Source organism: Osmerus eperlanus, chromosome 11 (genome assembly GCF_963692335.1).
Source record: "Osmerus eperlanus chromosome 11, fOsmEpe2.1, whole genome shotgun sequence".
In the NCBI taxonomy this organism is placed as follows: Eukaryota; Metazoa; Chordata; class Actinopteri; order Osmeriformes; family Osmeridae; genus Osmerus; species Osmerus eperlanus.
In genome coordinates, this window is record NC_085028.1 from 13,469,869 (window position 1) to 13,489,190 (window position 19,322).

At 46.5% G+C, this 19,322-nt stretch overlaps 2 protein-coding genes across 8 annotated transcripts; both read right to left on the minus strand.

Moving 5' to 3' along the window:
- Nucleotides 1-861: 861 nt before the first annotated feature.
- On the minus strand, nt 862-8,087 carry LOC134028850 (amyloid beta precursor protein binding family B member 1-like). Of its 4 annotated transcripts, none has more exons than XM_062472715.1 (14): nt 7,930-8,087; nt 6,710-7,347; nt 6,413-6,609; nt 6,233-6,292; nt 5,989-6,068; nt 5,830-5,896; nt 5,455-5,601; nt 5,107-5,234; nt 4,310-4,424; nt 4,131-4,215; nt 3,940-4,020; nt 3,613-3,728; nt 3,307-3,483; nt 862-3,106 (listed from the first exon to the last, which is right to left on the minus strand). In XM_062472715.1, exons 2-14 carry the CDS (start codon nt 7,329-7,331, stop codon nt 2,951-2,953), a joined length of 2,031 nt encoding a protein of 676 aa, XP_062328699.1. In that variant the 5' UTR covers nt 7,332-7,347; nt 7,930-8,087; the 3' UTR covers nt 862-2,950. The 4 variants fall into 4 exon arrangements, with proteins under 4 accessions (XP_062328699.1, XP_062328697.1, XP_062328698.1 ...); XM_062472713.1 differs by having other exon boundaries at nt 3,925-4,020; XM_062472714.1 differs by having other exon boundaries at nt 5,101-5,234.
- Nucleotides 8,088-8,794: 707 nt separating this feature from the next.
- On the minus strand, nt 8,795-19,244 carry LOC134029684 (integrin-linked protein kinase). 4 transcript variants are annotated; one of them, XM_062473950.1, is made up of 13 exons: nt 19,084-19,244; nt 18,006-18,211; nt 13,262-13,427; nt 12,461-12,556; nt 12,281-12,377; nt 12,061-12,144; nt 11,773-11,858; nt 11,564-11,673; nt 11,202-11,329; nt 10,968-11,089; nt 10,662-10,761; nt 10,407-10,537; nt 8,795-10,324 (listed from the first exon to the last, which is right to left on the minus strand). In XM_062473950.1, exons 2-13 carry the CDS (start codon nt 18,092-18,094, stop codon nt 10,175-10,177), a joined length of 1,359 nt encoding a protein of 452 aa, XP_062329934.1. In that variant the 5' UTR covers nt 18,095-18,211; nt 19,084-19,244; the 3' UTR covers nt 8,795-10,174. The 4 variants fall into 4 exon arrangements, with proteins under 4 accessions (XP_062329934.1, XP_062329937.1, XP_062329936.1 ...); XM_062473953.1 differs by having other exon boundaries at nt 18,006-18,243; XM_062473952.1 differs by having other exon boundaries at nt 18,006-18,276.
- Nucleotides 19,245-19,322: the final 78 nt, after the last annotated feature.

The window sequence follows — 19,322 nt, forward strand, 5'->3', positions numbered from 1 at the left end:
TGTCTTGTTGACTGTAATCTACAAAAAACATCCTAATGTTTCAGAGAACTCTAAAGATACAGACTCCAGCACCTGTGAATTCCGAGTGGATGATGGCTTGGGAAGGAGATGGAAGGGGAGGCTTTGATATGGGTCAGCTGCTTCCAGGAGACTGAACTCAGACTGTCACCCGCTGGGAGCCAACAGGCTTCAAATTAACAAGACTGAATTGTAAAAATGAGGGATAGAACAGCAGCTATAAACCATCACAAACACACACAAACACACACACAGTTGCTGAGTGAGTAAGGGTCTTGGCCTATCCCTTCAAAAGGACCCGATTATCACCAAACCCTTGATGTGTCCAACAGCGGGCCATCCTGCTGGCAGGGCAGAATGTCTGTTGAGATGGAGAGAGAATTATTACCAGGCTGGCTCTGGGTCTGGACACCACTTGATGTGTACCTTTCATCTCCAAAGCCATCTCCCAGGGAAACAATAACCATCCTCTCTCTTTTGAACACTCCAGGTGGGGCAGTAGAGCTGATATGAATTGAGCAGGTGACACATGGTCTTACACATTTTATTCATGTACCAGTCTTTGCTCAATATGTGTGGCAAAACCAATGTCAGCAGGTTTGATACATATGCTAACAACCAGTTTGCATGGCTTCTTTTACATTTTAATGGGATTGCTGAGAATGATAGATAAGACCATAGACAGGCAGTAGAGGATTTCTATAGTTGTGTCTTGGGTTACCAATGGCAACATTTCCAGGCTGATGTAATCTAGAACTGCCCTTTGGGATCCAATCTATCAGATCCACATGGCTTCACTCACAAAAAGTTCTGTCACATGACCAATGAAGACAAGACCAAGAATCTAGATATGTTTACATTTATTGTGCAGTGACTTTTATATACATATACATTTTATACACACCTAATTTACATTTAAACTGAAATAAATTAATCTGCTACGGTTCAAATATTAATCTTTCATGTCAACTTTAGTGCTAATATGTGAGTAGAGTGAGAAAAGGAGCACAATGAATAGTGATCAGGAGATAAATACAGCATGTACGACACAGTTAAAGCCATAATCCACCGTTAGTAAATCAGTGCCACGCAGCTCGAGCTTGCAAGCTAGCTCCAATTTATCTGATTGATGTTCTACCTAACACAGCTAGCTAGCTCTGAGTTCTTTGAGCGATCGTCTTACTAACACAGCTAGCTTTGTCGAGGAGGAGCACTGTCATCTTGGCCAGTTTGGCTAACAGTGGATGTTTAAATTTAAATGTAAAACTACAAAGTGTTTCAATATTTCACGCAGTATTTCATTTGTTAAAAGGTCAAACAACTATTGCACTAAATACTTCTGACAAATTGACACAATTTTAAACAAAAAATATAACAGAAAACACCAAATCTCTATTAAAAAAATTACTTTTATAATGAGCAAAGGTGCAATTCATCAGTAGCGTACATTTTGTGTTTGCAAACAATATAAAGAATACAAAATACATTACTATAGGGTCTGTGGCCCTGACAGAGCAGTAAACCACTGGAGATATGCTCTCTCAGGGCCCCTCCCATCCAAGGGCTAGCACACACACTGACCGGCCTGATGCCAGCTACTCAGTGGACTGTAACTGACAGTGAAAACTAATCTACCGCTAGGCTAGCTTATAATAGATACACACCAACACAGACTGGTGTGACATGCCTTACAAACACGTAACAACAAGTAGAGATTTTAGCCTTCCTCACACCATACAGCATAAGCACGTATCTACTATGAGACGATAATAGAGTTCAGTACTAACCACTGCAGGCAGTAATGACTCTACGCTATTAAAGCATGCAGCGTGTTTGAGGATCTACAGTACTCGTCAGTGGTGGTCACTGTGGAGGTAACCGTGGTAACGGTGGATTCCATCTGGACTGTGTCTAGACTGTCTGAGATGGTAAAATCCAGGGCTAAGATTCTTTAGGTCACAATCTCCATGACCAGAGGTCTATTTTCTCCAGGGCTCTTTTCATAATTTTTTTTTGTTTGTTCAGGAGTTGCTGGACCGTATTTAGCCAACCTCCTACATTCAGAGAAACCACCCTGCCCTGAGCCTGTGTGCTGCACAGCCATCATGCCACCAGCACAAACAGGAGAGTCTGATTATTGCACACAAGCTCTGAACTTGCAGTTGTTCATGCAGATATATGAGAAATAGCACTACACTCCAGGACCGGTGGTCACTCACTATGTGACATGAATCAGACGCTTCTTTGGAAGACTGTCTACAATACGTTGTTCAGTGGTTGGGAACACACAACTATGTGACACACTCCTTAGGCTCCTACATGGTTAGTATTACACACAGGCTGAGGTTTAGTCTATGGTACTGACAGTTTAGAAAAACCACATGGGAGACTTGACACTAAACTATTGACAGTGATTACATTGCTTTGTTGTGACATCAGTAGAAAAAGAGGTGTGGTCTAGTCTCTAACAGGAAGTGATTATGGCACCGTTGATTTAACCATAATTGCACTGAGGATGAAATAAGACGTGATTCTGTGGGAATCTTGACTAACGCTCTCTTCCTAACGCTTTTAAGACCAAACATCTGGTTACATCCAATCCGTATCCAACATTCCAGACATGGTTTCTGTTAAAACACAAAAACGACACGCACAAATAAAATCCCTGCGCCAACGTAAAGAAGGGGCCCTGGATCTCCAGCGTTCTGCTGGGGGAGCAGAGGAGAACCGTGAAGGGAAACTAGCAACACGTTAAACCTACTCTGCACTCCGCAGTGAGCACAGCAAGCATTTTCCTCAGTAAGTTCATGCACAAATGAACAGGTGAGTGGATAGTAAGGCCCGAAAAACAGTGGATGGGAGGGGTGGGGGGGAGGGGAGGGGGGGGGGGTTAGGTGTCTGACAGGGTGCGGATCCTGGTCCCTCTCCCTGCTCAGGGGGACTGGGATCCAGACCTGTAGCTCTTGAAGCTTCCCAGCAGACTCTGGACCCCCTTCCTGACCCGGCGGGCCACCGAGTCAGTGGGGGGTGTGGGCAGGCAGGAGCCCAGGCTGGGGGGCCGTGCATCCAGACACTTCTGGTAGCGCAGCTGTGGAACACAGGATCAGTGTCTTAACACATGCAGCTCATATAAAGAACATGGTGGTCAGAACCAGTTAACCACCTTCGTCATTGTAACCACAATACTTCATACCAATTAGCTGTTCCACTGATTCATTAAGCTACCTCCTGTGAAACTGCTCAAGTCTAGACAAGTGTGTGTGTGTGTGTGTGTGTGTGAGTGCTCACCATGCAGGCTGCCTGGACGGCCTCACTCAGACTGGCAGCGTTGGGCTCGCACCAGAACATGTGACAGATGAAGTCCCCCGGGCCCTCGGCCATGATGAAGGCGAAGGTGTGGACGTCCTTCCCCACGCCCATGAAGGACAGGAAACGCACCCTGCACTCCGACAGCACTTCCTGCGTCTGGGGAACACACGGGACAGACACGGCCATGAGGGAAACACGCATGCTCCACTGGCCCTTTGATGAATGACAAAGCTTGGCTGTATTTCCTGAGGTCATCCCTCCGCGGTTCATTCGAGAGTGGTGTACCTCTCTGGTGAGTATGGTGAGAGTGGCAGGAGCCACGTTGACAGACACGGGGGTCCAGTCCTGCTTCCCTTTGCCGTTCATTGCAACCGCCAAAGCCTCGTTGACTGTGTCCATGCCTGAAACCACAGACCAGAGCAGAAAAACATGACTGCCTAGTCTCCAGACAGACAGATAAATGGTATAGGAAGACACACAGCAAAGCAAAGCCACACACTATCACATATACAAAGAGCCTGCCAACTTGTTGGACTGGAGCCCCAGTCAAAGCCACATAGCTCACCAAACTGATATGTGAAGAAGAGCTTTCCTTACCCATGCTTCCCTTACCTACTGGCTTTGCCACAGGTACGTTACCAAGGTAATAGACCAGGAAGCGCTGGAAAAGCTCATTCTTGGGAACAGGGAACTCTGTTGAGAAGAAAAAAAAAAAGGATGAACACGACTTTGTGATTGAGGAAAGAGTCATTTGGAGCAGTGCTGCAGTATGAGCAAAACGTGAGCGAGAAGCAGTATTGTACCTTGAACAGGGATGTCCATGGGTTTGCATGTGTCAGAGTTCAGTCTGCTCAGCCCAGGCTTGGTTGATTTCCTCTCTGTCATTATCTAAGGACACAAGGCCAGAGACAGGAGTCAAAGCTCTGTATGGAGAGGTTTAAAGGGACAGGTCAGATGAGAATGTGATTGGGGGGAAACTCACCTTGGAGCACATCTCATGAAGGCTTGTAGCGATGTTCTTGGCCGGGGAGTCACAGCGGAAGACGTGACACTTCAGGACTTGGGTTAGGTTGTCTCTTGCCACATAAGCAAAATCTCTGTACATACAAAAATACATAGTTCATATACAGATGTATGAATGCACATATCACATTACGAAACACATAAGAAGGATGGTACAATACTGCACAGTGCTACTAAAAGAAGCCAAAAATTACTGTACTATACCTTTCCCTGCACACGGCATCAAAATGCAGCAAGAAAGAAAATATAGGTATGTTAAAACAGAGTACGTTCACTATTGCCTGGGGAGAGAACGTCCACAAGGGATTTCCAAAGACCCATAACGGCTGTACCACACACACACCACCAGGGGGCAGTGGTGAATCACAGCTTTTTTTTATTACCGAATGCAAGAGTTTCTGTGGGATGCAGTGCCTCTCTGCCATGACTCATGACCCAACCAGCTGGATGTGTATTACTTTTAATGGCCCAATTACAACAGTGCAAATACCACCACATACAGCAGTCTACGATGAGGAAACTCCACTGCATTGCTAATTGGGAGAAGTAAAAACTACCAGCATAATAACAGACTAATCATATGTAATATTTCTAAAGTAGGTGTAAATGTAAGATGAAGTGACTGTTGCATTACTGTTAATACTATAATGCCATATAATATGGCTGTGTAGTCCATAACGGGCTGAGACTGAAACTGGGAATGAACACTGATCTGGTGCAGTGCTGGTAGCGTGACAGGGGAGGTGGCACACTGACCTGCCATTGTCTCTGCCGACGCCCCACACACGGATGCTGTGGATGGGCTGGGAGTGCAGCAGGGTCTGGCCCAGGGGGTCGATCAGGTTCATGGTGTCATTCTCCAGGACCATCAGCATGTCCTTACCCTGGGAAAACAAACAAACAAACACTCCTCATAACACCATCCTCCTGATCCACAAGCCTGTCTGTATCTCACAAGTAAACGTGTGATCGTGATACAGGCCTAGCACTCGATAATATTGGTCAAACTCCCAAGTCTCAAGACAGGCTGGGAGAGCTATTAAAGCTTCAGAGCCTCAGACAGGAAGTCTGGAGTCCCGCCTCTTCCTGTGTGCTCCTCCTCACCTCCCCCCAGATGCCTGCTGTGTCGTGGAGATTGTGTTTGTGGTAAGACAGCTGTCTGATGCAGTTGTTCACGGCAACGCTGCTCTTTCCTGGCGCCATATCCTCTTCGGACATCTCCACCCAGCCCAGGGAGCGCACAGCGAAACACTGGCACGATGCACACACATGCACACACACACACACACACACACACAAACACACACACAAAGGCAAGCATAGACAGCAGGCGCAGGAGAGAGGACAGAAAGAGGGGAGGGAAACAGTCCAGTTAGGAAAGGGAGGAGTTGTGTTGACATCCATGATCAGACTGAAGACCCTTCCTTCTGGATTATCGTGGTGACAGATGTGTTTCTGAGAGAGACGAAGTCCATGTACTTTAGCCTCCAGATCAGTGCAGAGAGGACCAAGCTTCTCCTCCTCCTCGGAGTGGGAACAGTTATAGCTACACAGAAAAATACAGAGGTAACAGTAAGATTTACAATTGTCGAATGTTACAGCCAACACCATCACTGGTTTGATCTGTTGTCAATTTACTTGAGGTTGATGGAGGCATAGCGCAGAGTTGCTCCCTCAAACTCCTTCAGGCTCTGGTCAGACGCCACCTCTCCCTCCTCCTAAGGAAAACAACAACACTAAGGTTAGATGTGTAAACAACTCTTTCTCCGGGCTCACACATCAACAACTGCTGCCCAAGTTTGGCTAAATCCTAGATGCATCCAAATGGTACGTGTGACCTGATGAAGTACCAATATTGGAAACATTGTCCACGTTGAGTTACCTTCCACGGTTCTTCCTCTACAGCTCCTTCATCCGGGTTAGACATATCCCCCCATGTCTCCTAAGGAGAAGCAAGAATGGTTTCAAATATACATAACAGCAAAGCACAACATGCTAAAGGACAAGCTCACAACCCATGTCTGTGTAGTGCTTTACAGCCTCGGTACGTGTAGAACCTCACCTCTGGTTCGGTCTCCAGGGACATGCTGGAGGACATGATGGAGTCCCCCCCTGGCTTATCCAGGGGGGATGGAGGATCCCACTGGGTGGTTCCTGTGGGGATGTGCCAGTAATACGTGCCTGAGGTGTCTCGGACACGCATCCAGCCTGATGGCAGGTCTGTGTCCGTCTCAAACGCATTGGAATCCCAGAAGGACTCTGGGGAAAGAGGAGAGAGGAAAAAGGGGTTATAGAGAAGATATAAAGATAAGTGACAAATCATTTAAATAATTCAAACGATCCCTGGATCCTCACTGACCTCTGTTTCCATTGGGCGAGCCTTCAGCAGGGCCATCTTGAGACAGTGCAGTCCAGTTGGATTCCTCATCACTCGACGGGCCGTTCTCATTGGAGAACAGCAGACAAGCACTTCTACCCGTCACGCATCCCTCTTTATCCAACTCCACGTGGCTCTGCTCGGACTCTTTCTTTCCGCTGGTACGGGTCAAGCTCTCTTCGTCTCCCTCAGACTTCTCCTTTTCTTTGTCGTCCTCACCCCCCTCCTTATCCTCGGAGGATTCCAGAGAGTCGATGAGTATTGGATCGTTGAGGAGGGTCTTGGACTCCTCTTCGGTCAGGCCCAGGGCATGGATGGTCTTGGGGGACACGGTGTGTTCCTCGTTCCCCTGTTGCTCTTCCTGAGTGGTGTTCTGCGGTGGGTGATCGTCCTCGTTTCCATTGAGGTTGATGTTGCAGTTGTGGTCCTGGTCCTTCTCTGCTACCTTGCGCAGCTGGTTCTGGCCATCTTTGACCCACTTGGCATTGCTACCAGTTGACTCCTGGTCACCCCAATTGCTGCTGTCATTCAGCTTGTTCTTCAACTCTTCATCCTGTCGCTGGTTGTTGACTACGTATGACACCTCATCATCATGACCACCCATGGTACCATGCAGCAGCCTGGAGAACATGGTGAAAATAGCTTACTGATAACGAAGTAAATAACCTACCTTTTATACTATTCAACGGCACCGCTTTATCTGTTTGAGTGTCGAGCGCTCAACGTTGTGCGAGGTGTAACATATCTTGTCCATTCAATAACTTTGACATTGACACGTATAGAAAGCTACACTGTATGTGACCCAAAGATAGTTAGCAACCATTAGCTCGCTAGCGCATTTTGGCCTTGACTAGACCCTAACGTATTTGCAATGGAACATCATGTAAGCCATGGAGGGAAGTACAAAAATGTGCAAGCTTTCTACCATTCGAAGGAAACAATGTGTTTTGTGTCCGGTTTTCTTTAGCTTGCATCTGATCAGTCATGGCCCTTGACAGCCATTACCAGCTTGAATTAGCTACTCGTAGCGCACCATCCGCCATCATCAGCAGCACTGCAGCACCTTTGGCACTGGCTAGCATGGCTGAGCTAACGGGCTAGATAGCAAGCAAGCTAGCTACAGTAACGTTAGATCGGAGACAAAAATACTATCACAAAGCGAGATATCTTAAATCTCACCATTGATAATACATTTTACTTACTTGCGATGTTTGTGTCCTTTTTCCAATATATTATCGTTATGGTTACATATTTCCACAAATTGCGGGAATTTTCTGCGATGGCTTGTCTGTGTTGTGGAGTCAAGTGATGGAGATGGAGGCTGGGTCCTGCGTCACTGACTTGTCACGCAGTTGCCACAGTAAGAAAAAAAGAAAAAAACTTATTTGTAACTGCGTTTAGATTTTACATTGCATAGCCGTGCGTGTGAAAATCCACCTACACATATAACAAATAATCGGACATTATATTAATATTCATAAATCACTTATCAACTTTTTTCCTCACTGCCCAAGTACCGTCCCGAAGTGCAAAATGAATCGTCCCAAACTGAACTTGACTTGTCCAAAATGTAAATCCTTGTGTTTTTGCATTTTAACATTCTGACATTGGTCTCTACGTTATTTGCAACATTAAGTAATCCATACAGTCGTGGGGCTCAAATCAATATCTGCATTTCAATGTGAATACACAATAGAGCACACAATTTTTATTGTGGGGCTGTAGTAAAAGTTTCTAAAGGTTTGAAAAAAGTTTCTAAAAGGTCTAAATATTTTCTACAAAAAGTTATTAAAGTTTGAAAACATATTTGCATCATTGATGAGTACTCAATGAGGACTTTACTAAAATCTGCTCTGCTTTAGGCTTCTCTGTTCTCTCATCTCCTTTCACTGTGTGTTTCGAAAAAACTTTTGAAAGGTTGAAAAAATATTTTCGGAAAGGTTGAAAAAGTTTTCGAAATTTACTTTGTAAAAACTTAAATAATCGTTGTCACCATTGAACAGTTATGAAAACTACAAGCCCCTTTGTGTACAGGGATAAACAAGAAGCAAAATATTTTTAGAGAGATGCAGATTTCTCTTTTTAATATACTTTTATATAAATTACATACATTTGTATGGTATAAGACATGCTTGTTTTTGGCTTTTACCCCTGTGATTCAGCACAAACAAGCAAGCTAGTGGAGGTACAGAAAGAATGCATGTTATGAAATAAAAAACAAAGCAGTTTAACTTGATGAGCCAAAGATGGAAATAACCCAGGGGGGTTGCAACAATGTATTAAAGTAAAAAAAGCAAGCGGAAACAAAGTGACAGATGGCCAAATGTAAATGTTATCTCCTTATTGTCCGTTGCATCTTCATCCTTCTGTGAAATGCTGGAAGTTGCCTGAGGCATAAACACAATGGTGGAACACAAGCAAGCTGGTAAAAGAACAACACGAAGAAGAAGACATGAACACAATGGATTATTCCTTTATGAAATACAAGTGCAACAGCAACCACCAAAGTGAGAATTTCTGATGTAGCAAATAAAGTCACATTTGGCCGGACTTACAGTTCAGCTCCAGGTGATTGCAGAGACAAGTCTAGACGAGGCTGTGGTTTAGGAGGACAACCTCCTAGATTACACATCCCTACAACTCCATGAATGGAGTAACACTGTCGAAGTACACATGTAGACAAGTGAATTCCTTTCTTCATCCTAACTCCCTGGAGAACACTGTTGAAACATTTGGTCTGACAGAGGCTTACAGCAGAGGCAGTAGTCATACAACCCAATTGCATACATATAACTTGCCCTTAATACGACAAACAAGAAACAAAACAACCAGTTTTTTTCAAGACGAGATTCAGGATCATATAACATGTAATGTTTTCATAAGAGCTTCCATTATCAGATATAGGTATGAGGGCGCAGGCCGCGTTACAGTGTCTGACCTTAGATAGTGAGCCCCCTCCAGAGGTAAAGAAAGGTTCAACATTAAAGGAAGCAGTGGAACACTGACCTCCACAGGTTAAACAGTCACACAGACAGACAGAGGCTGCTATTTAGTCCACATGATTGAGAAACGAACAGTCTGGACAGTCAATTCATGATTCCTGCAAGGATGTGATGATGCAACGTAATTCCTGCAAGGACGTGACGATGCAACAATGTCATAGATGTTGAGAATACGAATAAAAATAAGTCTTGGTAAGTCGAGAGGGGGGAGTGAGAGAAATAAAGCTAAATTAAAATCAAACCCAAGAATAAAATAAGTGACTGTTGCGGTTTTCATTTCAGAGAAGTGACAGTGGCGTTGAGAGCAGCAGTAAGTAGTGACAGTAGGAGTTTAAGGCAATACTGGTAAGCACCACATCTCTGGGTGATATTCCCGAAGATATCTGGGGCTTCGTGGTCGGGGTGGTGGTGGTGGTGGTGGGGCATTCAAGGTGAAAAGGCTGTTTCACTTGTCCTGCATCTTTTCTAGGATGGGCACGATCATGTCAAACTTAGGTCTTTTGGCCGGATCTTCATTCATGCAGATCTTCATGAGCTTGCAGATGTGGGGCGAGATGCCAGGCGGGATGGTGGGCCTGAGGCCTTCCAGGGCCACCTTAGGGCAGAAGACCAGACGAGAACATCAGAGGAACTCAGAGAGCAACAAGAACTAACACCAACCCGACCGGTGCCCTCACCTTCATGCCGATTTCCATGTTGGAGAGGTCAGCAAAGGGCACTTCTCTGGTGACCAGCTCCCAAAGCAACACGGCGAAGCTCCACATGTCAGATGACCTTCTGTTGATCTCCTCAGGCTTCTTCTGCAGGGCTGAACATGACGGGGACAGGCGAAAGGATCATTCAAAAGCAACAACCTTTCACAAAGAAATACAAAAATCAGTCCATCTAAACGGAGACCCCCCCCCCCAGCTACGACATGTTGGGAGGCGTACCTTCAGGAGCGACCCAGGCTGGAGAGTACATCCTACCAGGACACTGGAAGGAGAACTTAACGTCTGACATGCTAATTCTGGCTGTCATGTCTTCGTCAATCTGTCAACATATTTCAGGGACACAAAGGATTGGTGTGTTACTCACAGAACGCTCTCTGAAACACAATACAATAGGCCACCGACGAACAGATTTGACAAGCCACTGACAGATAACAAAGGCAGAAACAAAGCATTCTGTCATTGGTGGTGAGCTGTTCCAACAATCGCCCTTAGTGAAGCTTCAGGAAGTGTGCGAGCATTTCTCACCATGACACTCTTGCTGTTAAGATAGTGGCGAGGGATCATTGGCTCCAGGGTGTGCAGGAAGGCCATCCCACAGGCGATGTCCAGAGCAAACTTCACCGCTTGTGTCTGGTCAACAACAAAGTCTGGCAGGAGGAGGACACAAACATGTCATCTCGGTCATGCTGGACAGCGTGACCAGGCCAGACCTCTAGAGTGCTGCGCTCTACAGAGCTGTGCGAGGGGGCTGGTACTCACTGGTGCCCTCGTGCAGCACGTTGTAGAGGGAGCCATAGGGCATCCAGTGTGTGATAATGATGGGGTGGGGGGCGGGAGGAGCCTGACAACCCCCCAACATGGGCAGCACGTTTGGATGGGAGAATATCCTGGGATGAGCCCAAGGAGGACAGACAAACACAGTGGGAAGGAGGCAGACAGGAACAGGATCGGGACATGAATAGGATTGCATGGGGGACAATCCAAAATTAAACCAATAGACGTACATACGCGTAAGATTAAATCAATGAAAAGGAAAACGTAACGAAAGGATGGCAGACATTTTACTTGGAACATCACATGACAAACATCTTGTCACACAACAATGTCAAAACACTGACTACCTGAGTTTGGGGTACTCTTCGTTGAAGTCTCTGCTCTTCCTGGTGGTCCAGTCTCGAACCTTCAACACTTTCACTACTACCTCGTTTCCCTGCCAACGGCCTTGCCACAACTAAGGAACAATAAGACTGCCTCAGCTCCCAAGGGAACACTCCACATAATGACAAAAGGGCCTTGTACATTTGAGATATTTAATACAAAAGATGTTTACCTCTCCAGACTGGTTCTCATTGATTTTCGCCAGGAGGGAGAGCTGTTTGAAGTCAATGCCAGCATGTTTGTTCAGAGTGCCATTACCTGCATGCCCACAAACACAAGACATGAGTAAGGAGACAAGCTCGAAAGAACTGCTTTTGAAACGTAGAAAACTGGCGTGGGAAAGTTTGCTGCCACAGTCGAGTGCAAGCGAGGCCGACATGGAAAATGTCTTTGTTCATCCATTCTTTCACACAGAGCTTTATATTTCAACCAGTCCTGCTATGGATCCATTGTGACTCACGTGGTCGAGTCCTGGTGGTGCCTTTCCAGAAGGAGTCCTTGAAGGGAACCTTGCTCAGGCTCTGCCCCATCTTCTCTGCCTTCTCTGAGAGAACCAGACAGACCGCACAGTGAACACCACCAAACGACACGGCGGATGCATAAGAAATGAGAAACCAAGGATCTGTTTCTATGAGCTGAAGGTGTGTGGCGATGTGCAGTATGTGTCTAGGAAACACCACCTTTGAGAAGGTCACGCAGGTGCGGTTTTGCTTTGTCCAGAGGAGTTTCTCCATACTTGTTACAGATGCTAACCTGGGCCCCGTTAGTCACCAGGTCCTGAGGCACACAGAGATCTCGGTTAGGACAGCAAAGTCACGGAAACCCAGACTCCGCAATGGCCACCAGGGGGCGCTACTGACCTCAGCCACCAGGTCCTGACCCCAGAAGCAGGCGTAATGCAGAGGCGTGTTGCCATGCTCGTTTGCAGTGTTGGTGTCTGCTTTGCACTGGATCAACTGAGGGGAGACAGAAAACAGGAAGAAATCACTCGATTACATCCCAAACAAGGTAGTCCTGTTTGGGTTATACACAGAGGTGTTAAGCCATGTACGACTGGCCTGGTGAGCACCCCTGTCTGCTGACACATACCAAAGGTATTGTAGCAGGTCTAATATTAAACCTCATCACAGCTGTGGCCTGCAGCTCTGAAACAGACAACCTGCTGTAGTAGCCGCAAGAGTATAGGGATACCAGTTCTGAAGAGGCTCACACCATGAACCAGGGCTTTACCCTGTATGGATAAGGTATACCTATGTAAACACTAGTGTGGAGCTGATATAAAAGAGGTCAAATTCAAGACTTCTAGTTCATACTTGGAGTGTAACAGTTGATAGGGTGCTAGTATGGGCATGCATTGAGAGGCACTGGTCGCAACTAGTGGAGTTTTAAAGCCAAGATTACATAGCACATTACCAAACAGCATACACCCATCATTATAAAAAATAAATAAAATAAAGGCTCCCAGTGTTTGCCTCCTTATTGACATGATGGACCTTAGCAGCTCTGATTGCCGTTCAGCCAATTCAGGTTCCTGGGTTTCCCCAGTGAAACACACAGATTCTTTATTTGATACCGACAGAGCTAAGAATACCAGGGACAGAGCAGAGACGGATGAGAGAGCACACATCCCCCTGGTGTCGGCCTTCACACTGAGCCCCCACCTTCCCCACAATGTCCCTGTGTCCGTGGCTGGCGGCCAGGTGCAGGGGCGTGTCGTCTCCGCGGTTCATGACGTTGATGCGAGCCCCTCTCATGATGAGCATGTCCACCACGCTGGAGCGCCCCTCCCGGCACGCCCAGTGCAGGGGGCTGAAGCCATGGTCGTCCCTGCGGAAAGAGCAGCACAACTTAGATAACAGCATCCCCCCCCCCCCCTTCACGTGCGGTTAGCCTTATCTGCGCACAAGGAGGAAATCGAAACGTGAACTTCTCTCTCTTTGTAGGACAAGAAGCTACACAGAAGCCCCTGGACTCACTAAGGCTGTTCTATGTGAAGAGCATTGGAGATTGAATACTGTTGTATTTCTAACAGTCTAATAAAACCTATTTATGCAACGGTCTACGGCCATCTAACCATCTGGAGCCTCAGTTATAAATTATGAGAAATTGCCCCCTACAGCATATCCATAAATGCACGATAAGCAAGTACTTCCTGAGCCTGCTAATGGCTCTGTGCCGGTGTCCAGGCCTGCTGGAATAGTTACAGCCATTGAGTGCCTAAAACGATCAAAAAGCCGATGAGAAAAAGAACAGAGCAGTAAAGGCAGCAGTGAGGGGATTTGGGTACTGTGCTGTACTTCTGCCCAGCCGCAAAAGCAAAATGAAGAAGCGGAGGCAACTGACTCACTAGAATTCTGCTCGTCAATGTCTGCAAGCCTGAAAACTGGTGGAGGGCCAGACCAGCCAGTACTGAGTGTGTGTGTGTGAGAGAGAGAGAGTGAGAGAGAGAGATCCTAGCCTCTCCAGCTCAGATGCAGTGACAGGGACATGTCTCAGACAGGAACCTCGGTGACAGGAAAGTGACTGGCACCTTAATACAGCGTCTCAGACATCTCCCTGAATGACAACCATGGCAATGACTACTACTACAACTCGTAGCAAGACAGATAGGCCAGAGGACAAGGTCAAAATGTGTGTGAAAACAGAGCTATGCTGTAGTAGAAAGGCAGTCAGGAAGGGGAGGGATGCAATTGTGCAATTCACAGCTGTCCTTATAAGGATTTGGAAGACTTCCTTCACCACTTTGCACAGTCAAATCTGCACAACACACACACAACTACACATGGAGCATGACTACAGCTGCTGTGTGTCATTATTTCATCATGCATTTGTCTGGGTCCCTCCCCCCTCCGTCTTCTGTTTCTTCTCACTGGCCTTCGTCCCCTCTTCCTTCTCCAGAAGCTCTCTGATCAGAAGCCTTCCAGCTGCCCCTCCAGCTCTCTCTGTCTGTGGACGGCTGGGGAGGAAAAACAGAGACTCTTCTCTGTTTCCTTAACTCATTTCAATATAACTCGGATGTCGGGCTAAAAGTTACATGCGCCAACCAAGTGATCCTCAGAAATAAAAGTCCTGCACTTGTTCTGCAGTTGAGGGAGGGAAACAATGTTTGGAGCACTGAGGGAGTATTGTGATGGAAGCAGCACACACACACACAGGCGGTCTGTGTTGAAGAAAACCCAGCATCAATGAGGCCCTCAGAGACCCTCCATGAGGGCTTATGGGAGACCTGCTGTAGCTAGCCTGGATCTCATCAGAGCACACCGCACCCCCCCGTGATGGGTCAGGATGCCTAGCTCTGCCCGGGGAGCCGGTGGAGACGGGAGGTTGGGGGGGAAGGGGGTCTCGTCATACTGTTGAGGTGCATAGGGGGACTCTCCAGCCCTGCCCCCCCCCTTCCTCTCTCTCTGAGTGGGGTTATTTCAGGCAGATCCACCTGCCAACAGGGCTCAGACAGTCTGACGGTGGACACCAGGGATGAGTCTCCTGTACTGTATATCTCAGCACTGACATCACCGTGAACTCAAAAGACGGCCACAAATTTCGACAGATACAAATTCGCTTCATGTAGCCTAAACACCCACCCACACAGGCCATACACACATCTAGCCTATTAAATGAGGAATCAAGTCACCACTTAAGACAGGCATTCACATCAGGTGACTTACTACAGAGAGATTTACATTTAGCAGACGCTCTTATCCAGAGCGACTTACAGTAAGTACAGGGACATTCCCCCGAGGCAAGTAGGGTGAAGTGCCTTGCCCAAGGACACAACGTCAGTTGGCATGACCGGGAATCGAACTGGCAACCTTCGGATTACTAGCCCGATTCCCTCACCGCTCAGCCACCTGACTCCCTCAGAGATCATGCAGTAGAACTGGACTTCAATGTGACCTGCAGCTGGCTACAGTGGACTCCAGCTGTCTTCACACCCCAGTCCAAACCAGTTCCTCTCATTTAGACCAACATGGTGACCCTCCCTCCCAGATCGAGGGGGCTGTCTGTTTGTCTGCTCCCTGCCAAATAGTCAGCGCCGGGGGGGGGGGGGGGGGGCAGCTTTCTTCCTGTATACAATTCCAATGGTCCTAACCCAACAAGGAGCCTCAAAGCAAACAAAATGGCAAACAGAACAGATTTTTATGTCTACAGATTATCTTGTGGGTTTGCTTATACTATAAATAGGCTACTGCTACCATGGTCTTTCACGCCACTCTGGTATACGACACACAGTAGAACTGTCCACGGCAGAACACACACACACACAGAATACAAACAGGGTATTATATGGAGAGGGGGTTGGGCAGACGGACTAATGGTTTGCCATTTTCACAGCAATTCACCCAAAGAGACAAAGGAAACGTTTTGATCAAACTCCACCTCTAAAGGAAAAGAGGCAACAAGAAAATAAACTAGTACAAGTCATTAGTGGACCAACCAAGCGACCAACCAGCAGCTGAAAAGAAAAGTAATCAAGTGTACATGTTTCTTTTTACTGCACCCTCATTGGGCTATTTTCACTATAATTGACCTTTCCATCTAGGAGGAAACATATAGGAGACATTAGCGACACTATCTAATACCACAGGGAGAGCAGCACAGGAAACAGAAGAATGTAGAAGAGGAAGGTGATATTCTCTGCTACTGCCGCAGAGCATTCCTCGGTGGAAAGCTCCGACACACATACCAGCCCTCGCTCTCACCCACACAGGAGAACTCTCCCTCCTCCTCACACTGGGTCTTGCCCACAACAATACTCCTCCCCTTCTTCCCTGCTCATTTTGGGTGGGTTGTAGACAGTTCCCTGGAGGCTTGCGTGTTATTCCTTGTAAGGAGATTCAGCATACCACTACTACGCTCTGCACAGCATGCACGTGAGCACAGTGAGGCTACCATTAGCGAGCACACAAAGGCCCATACTGCCGTGACTTGGGAAGAGATGAGGGAGACATGTGTTCAGTGCAACTGGTTGTGACCATTTGAATTGTGGGCTTTAAAATCCATGCAATCTCAGTTAATGCAGGGCCTGAACCCCCCAGTGTAGCGTCTCCTACTAGGATGACATATATCAGCCAGTCAGGAAGGCCTCACTCACACACAATCAACTAATGGAGATGTTTGGCAGATGTAAGGGCGGATACTGTATTGCTGTGGTCATTCTCATTCACACAGCCTATCTCTTATACATGGTCAAACAGCAGCATACGGGCTACATGAAAGTGACATGTGCAATGCTTTTAAAAAAATACAGATTTATTACATGGATGAGCGTGAAAGAGTTTGGCCACAGTACTGAAATCTCCAACTGTGTGCAGTAGTAAACAAACTAAGTCTAGGCCTACATATTAACACCTGACACAACTGCCTCAGAGATAATGCCTTTAAGGTTAGTTATTACGGGCCTCTGCGAATTTTCCAATGCTGAGACACATCTGAACCAAAGACCAAAAAAGCAACATCCTCTTCTAAGGTCAGTCTGGGAGACCCATCAGGTCTGTTGTGCTTCCCCTACATCACCTGAGGATCCAGAAGAGGATGTCCTCTCATACTGATGAGCCTATAGGCCTATAGGTCTGGAGGCTTGACACACAGTCACACAGGCCTGCCAGATGTCTCTGTCAAGAGGCAATTAAGAAAGACCGAAAGCACAAGACCCCCTTCTCATCCCTGCCAACCTCCAATACCCTGATCACACATACAAGTCAACGAACTAAGAAACTAAAGAAAGTGTTCACGAGAAAAACAAGCAAACAGCAGGCATTCCATTTGAAGATGTTTGCCAGATTATTATTTTTTGTGCTTTATTTTAAGATCACATTCCAGGCCAAGTCATGTGTCCGGAAGGAAGTGGGTTCAAATCGCAGGTCATGACCACACAGATGTGGACAGACAAGCTGAGAGCCCAGCCCCAGTGTGGGGTGGTGCCCTTAGCGTCAAAGAGATAACGACAGAGTAATTAGCCTTTGATATTACTTATCTGTTCTCTGTAATGTGAGTGTAAATCAAAAAGACCTTTCCAGGTTGTTGTGCATATATGAACCGTGTGTGGGTCCCTCTGGGATGTTTTCCCATTCCATCAGTGTGGAACTAATTATGTGCTGATAACTCAAGGCACTAACAGAACTGGATCAGGGGGTAACAGATAGAAATAACCTTCCCTAGAGTTGCTCAAATGGTTTATGGGATGAGTAGCGTGTCATGACCCAGAGAAATGAGTGATCAGGCTACTAGGGTGGGATCCCTACTGTTAGGCGTGTCCATGTGATGGTAACATGTGATTTATCTTTTGTGATACAACACCCATAGTGTGTATTACACAGTGTATATTACACATACGGATATGCATTTCACAACCTCTACCAGTGCTGCTGTGCTTTCTTGTTAAGATGACTGATGACTTGGACTCACCCTTGGTTGAGGTCGTTCTCTGTGTTGTCTAACCATAGACGAACCGCCACTGCATTGCCTTCCCGGCACTGGGTGAAGATATCATCCATGTTTCACTCTTCTGCTAGCTCACACTCACAGGGGCAGCTATAAGACTGAGGAGGACCGGGACCAACTAGAGAGGCTACCAGAAGAATTCAGGGCTAGCCTGGAGAGCATTCGTCCCTCTGCAGACAGAGAACAGCTACAGTCACTGATACTGACCGAGTGGCTCAGCTACACTTCGAAGATCCTAGAAAACAAACGGGAGCATAGATAAATATTATTACATTATGAAAACCGGCCATGTACACTCTTGTGACTCAGTCCTAGATTTGCAACATTAATGTGAAACAAAAAGTGTCCTTCGACACACGGGGAGAAAACACTGCAGTCCAGATGCAAAGAAAATGCTGGGCCTGAAGCTGTCACCTGTTGGGTGGGTGTGAAACGGAGCCAACCTTGATTAATCGACACGAACTTCAAACTTCTTATGACTCACATCCCTTCTTCTAAAACAGGCAGATGACTAATTGCTTAGCTGGAATTTTAACTTAACATTACAAATAACATAATTAACTAACGTCAAAGATTTCATGAGCAAATACAGAATAACACTACTGTGCTCTATAACAGTTAACTATCCTAACATAACGTATTGAGCCATTCATTGTAGCTAGCTGCAGCAACGCTCCTTAGCTTGCAAGCTAGCTGGCCTCTGCTTCTATAGGACTGCCCGAAGCAAAGTTTTGAATCACTGTACTGGGTTAGCTAGTTCGGATAACAAACAGGTTCTCTTTTAGCAACATATAACTTTTTTTTAAACTGAATAAGTCTCTTTCTACGACAGCTAACGTTAAAGGCTGTCTAACTTTAGGTCTGATCGATAGCTACGTTAGCTCGCTTGACGCTAGAGACCATGGTTAATTTTTTCTGCCTCCAGGCTACAGTCCAGACTGTCTTTGACGAAACCGGACGCAAGAAGCACTTCTTTGCCTGACTAGCCAACATCAACCGGGAAATATAAAGACATTTGATAGCCTACGGCAACATAACTTACCCAATAAGTTCTGACAGACAGTGCAACTTATAATGTAAGTATAATGTTGAACAGAAGTGAGGAATCACGCAAATCTCCAAAATTGAAGCATAGAATGTCTTGCTACGTACCCAGTGTCCACACCCTCGCTCGTCATGAGAAAATAGTGCCTGGTCCACAAATCCTAGCGATGTAGCACCCTCTATCGGATAACATTGCCGCAAAAATAATGTTACCGGGCTGTCCAGAGGTGGACCCCC

What these genes read in the sequence shown, in the direction of transcription:
- LOC134028850 (XM_062472711.1), bottom strand. Translation starts at nt 7,331, where the DNA reads ATGGGTGGTCATGATGATGAGGTGTCATACGTAGTCAACAACCAGCGA. An exon ending in CTCGCCCAATGGAAACAGAG is followed by an intron (nt 6,610 to 6,709) that starts GTCAGTGAGGAT and finishes CTCTTTCCCCAG; the next exon opens with AGTCCTTCTGGGATTCCAAT. An exon ending in AGTAGGTAAGGGAAGCATGG is followed by an intron (nt 3,729 to 3,924) that starts GTAAGGAAAGCT and finishes CTGTGGTTTCAG; the next exon opens with GCATGGACACAGTCAACGAG.
- LOC134029684 (XM_062473950.1), bottom strand. Translation starts at nt 18,094, where the DNA reads ATGGATGATATCTTCACCCAGTGCCGGGAAGGCAATGCAGTGGCGGTT. An exon ending in GAGAACGACCTCAACCAAGG is followed by an intron (nt 13,428 to 18,005) that starts GTGAGTCCAAGT and finishes CTCTTTCCGCAG; the next exon opens with GGACGACCATGGCTTCAGCC. An exon ending in ACAGGGACATTGTGGGGAAG is followed by an intron (nt 12,557 to 13,261) that starts GTGGGGGCTCAG and finishes GTCTCCCCTCAG; the next exon opens with TTGATCCAGTGCAAAGCAGA.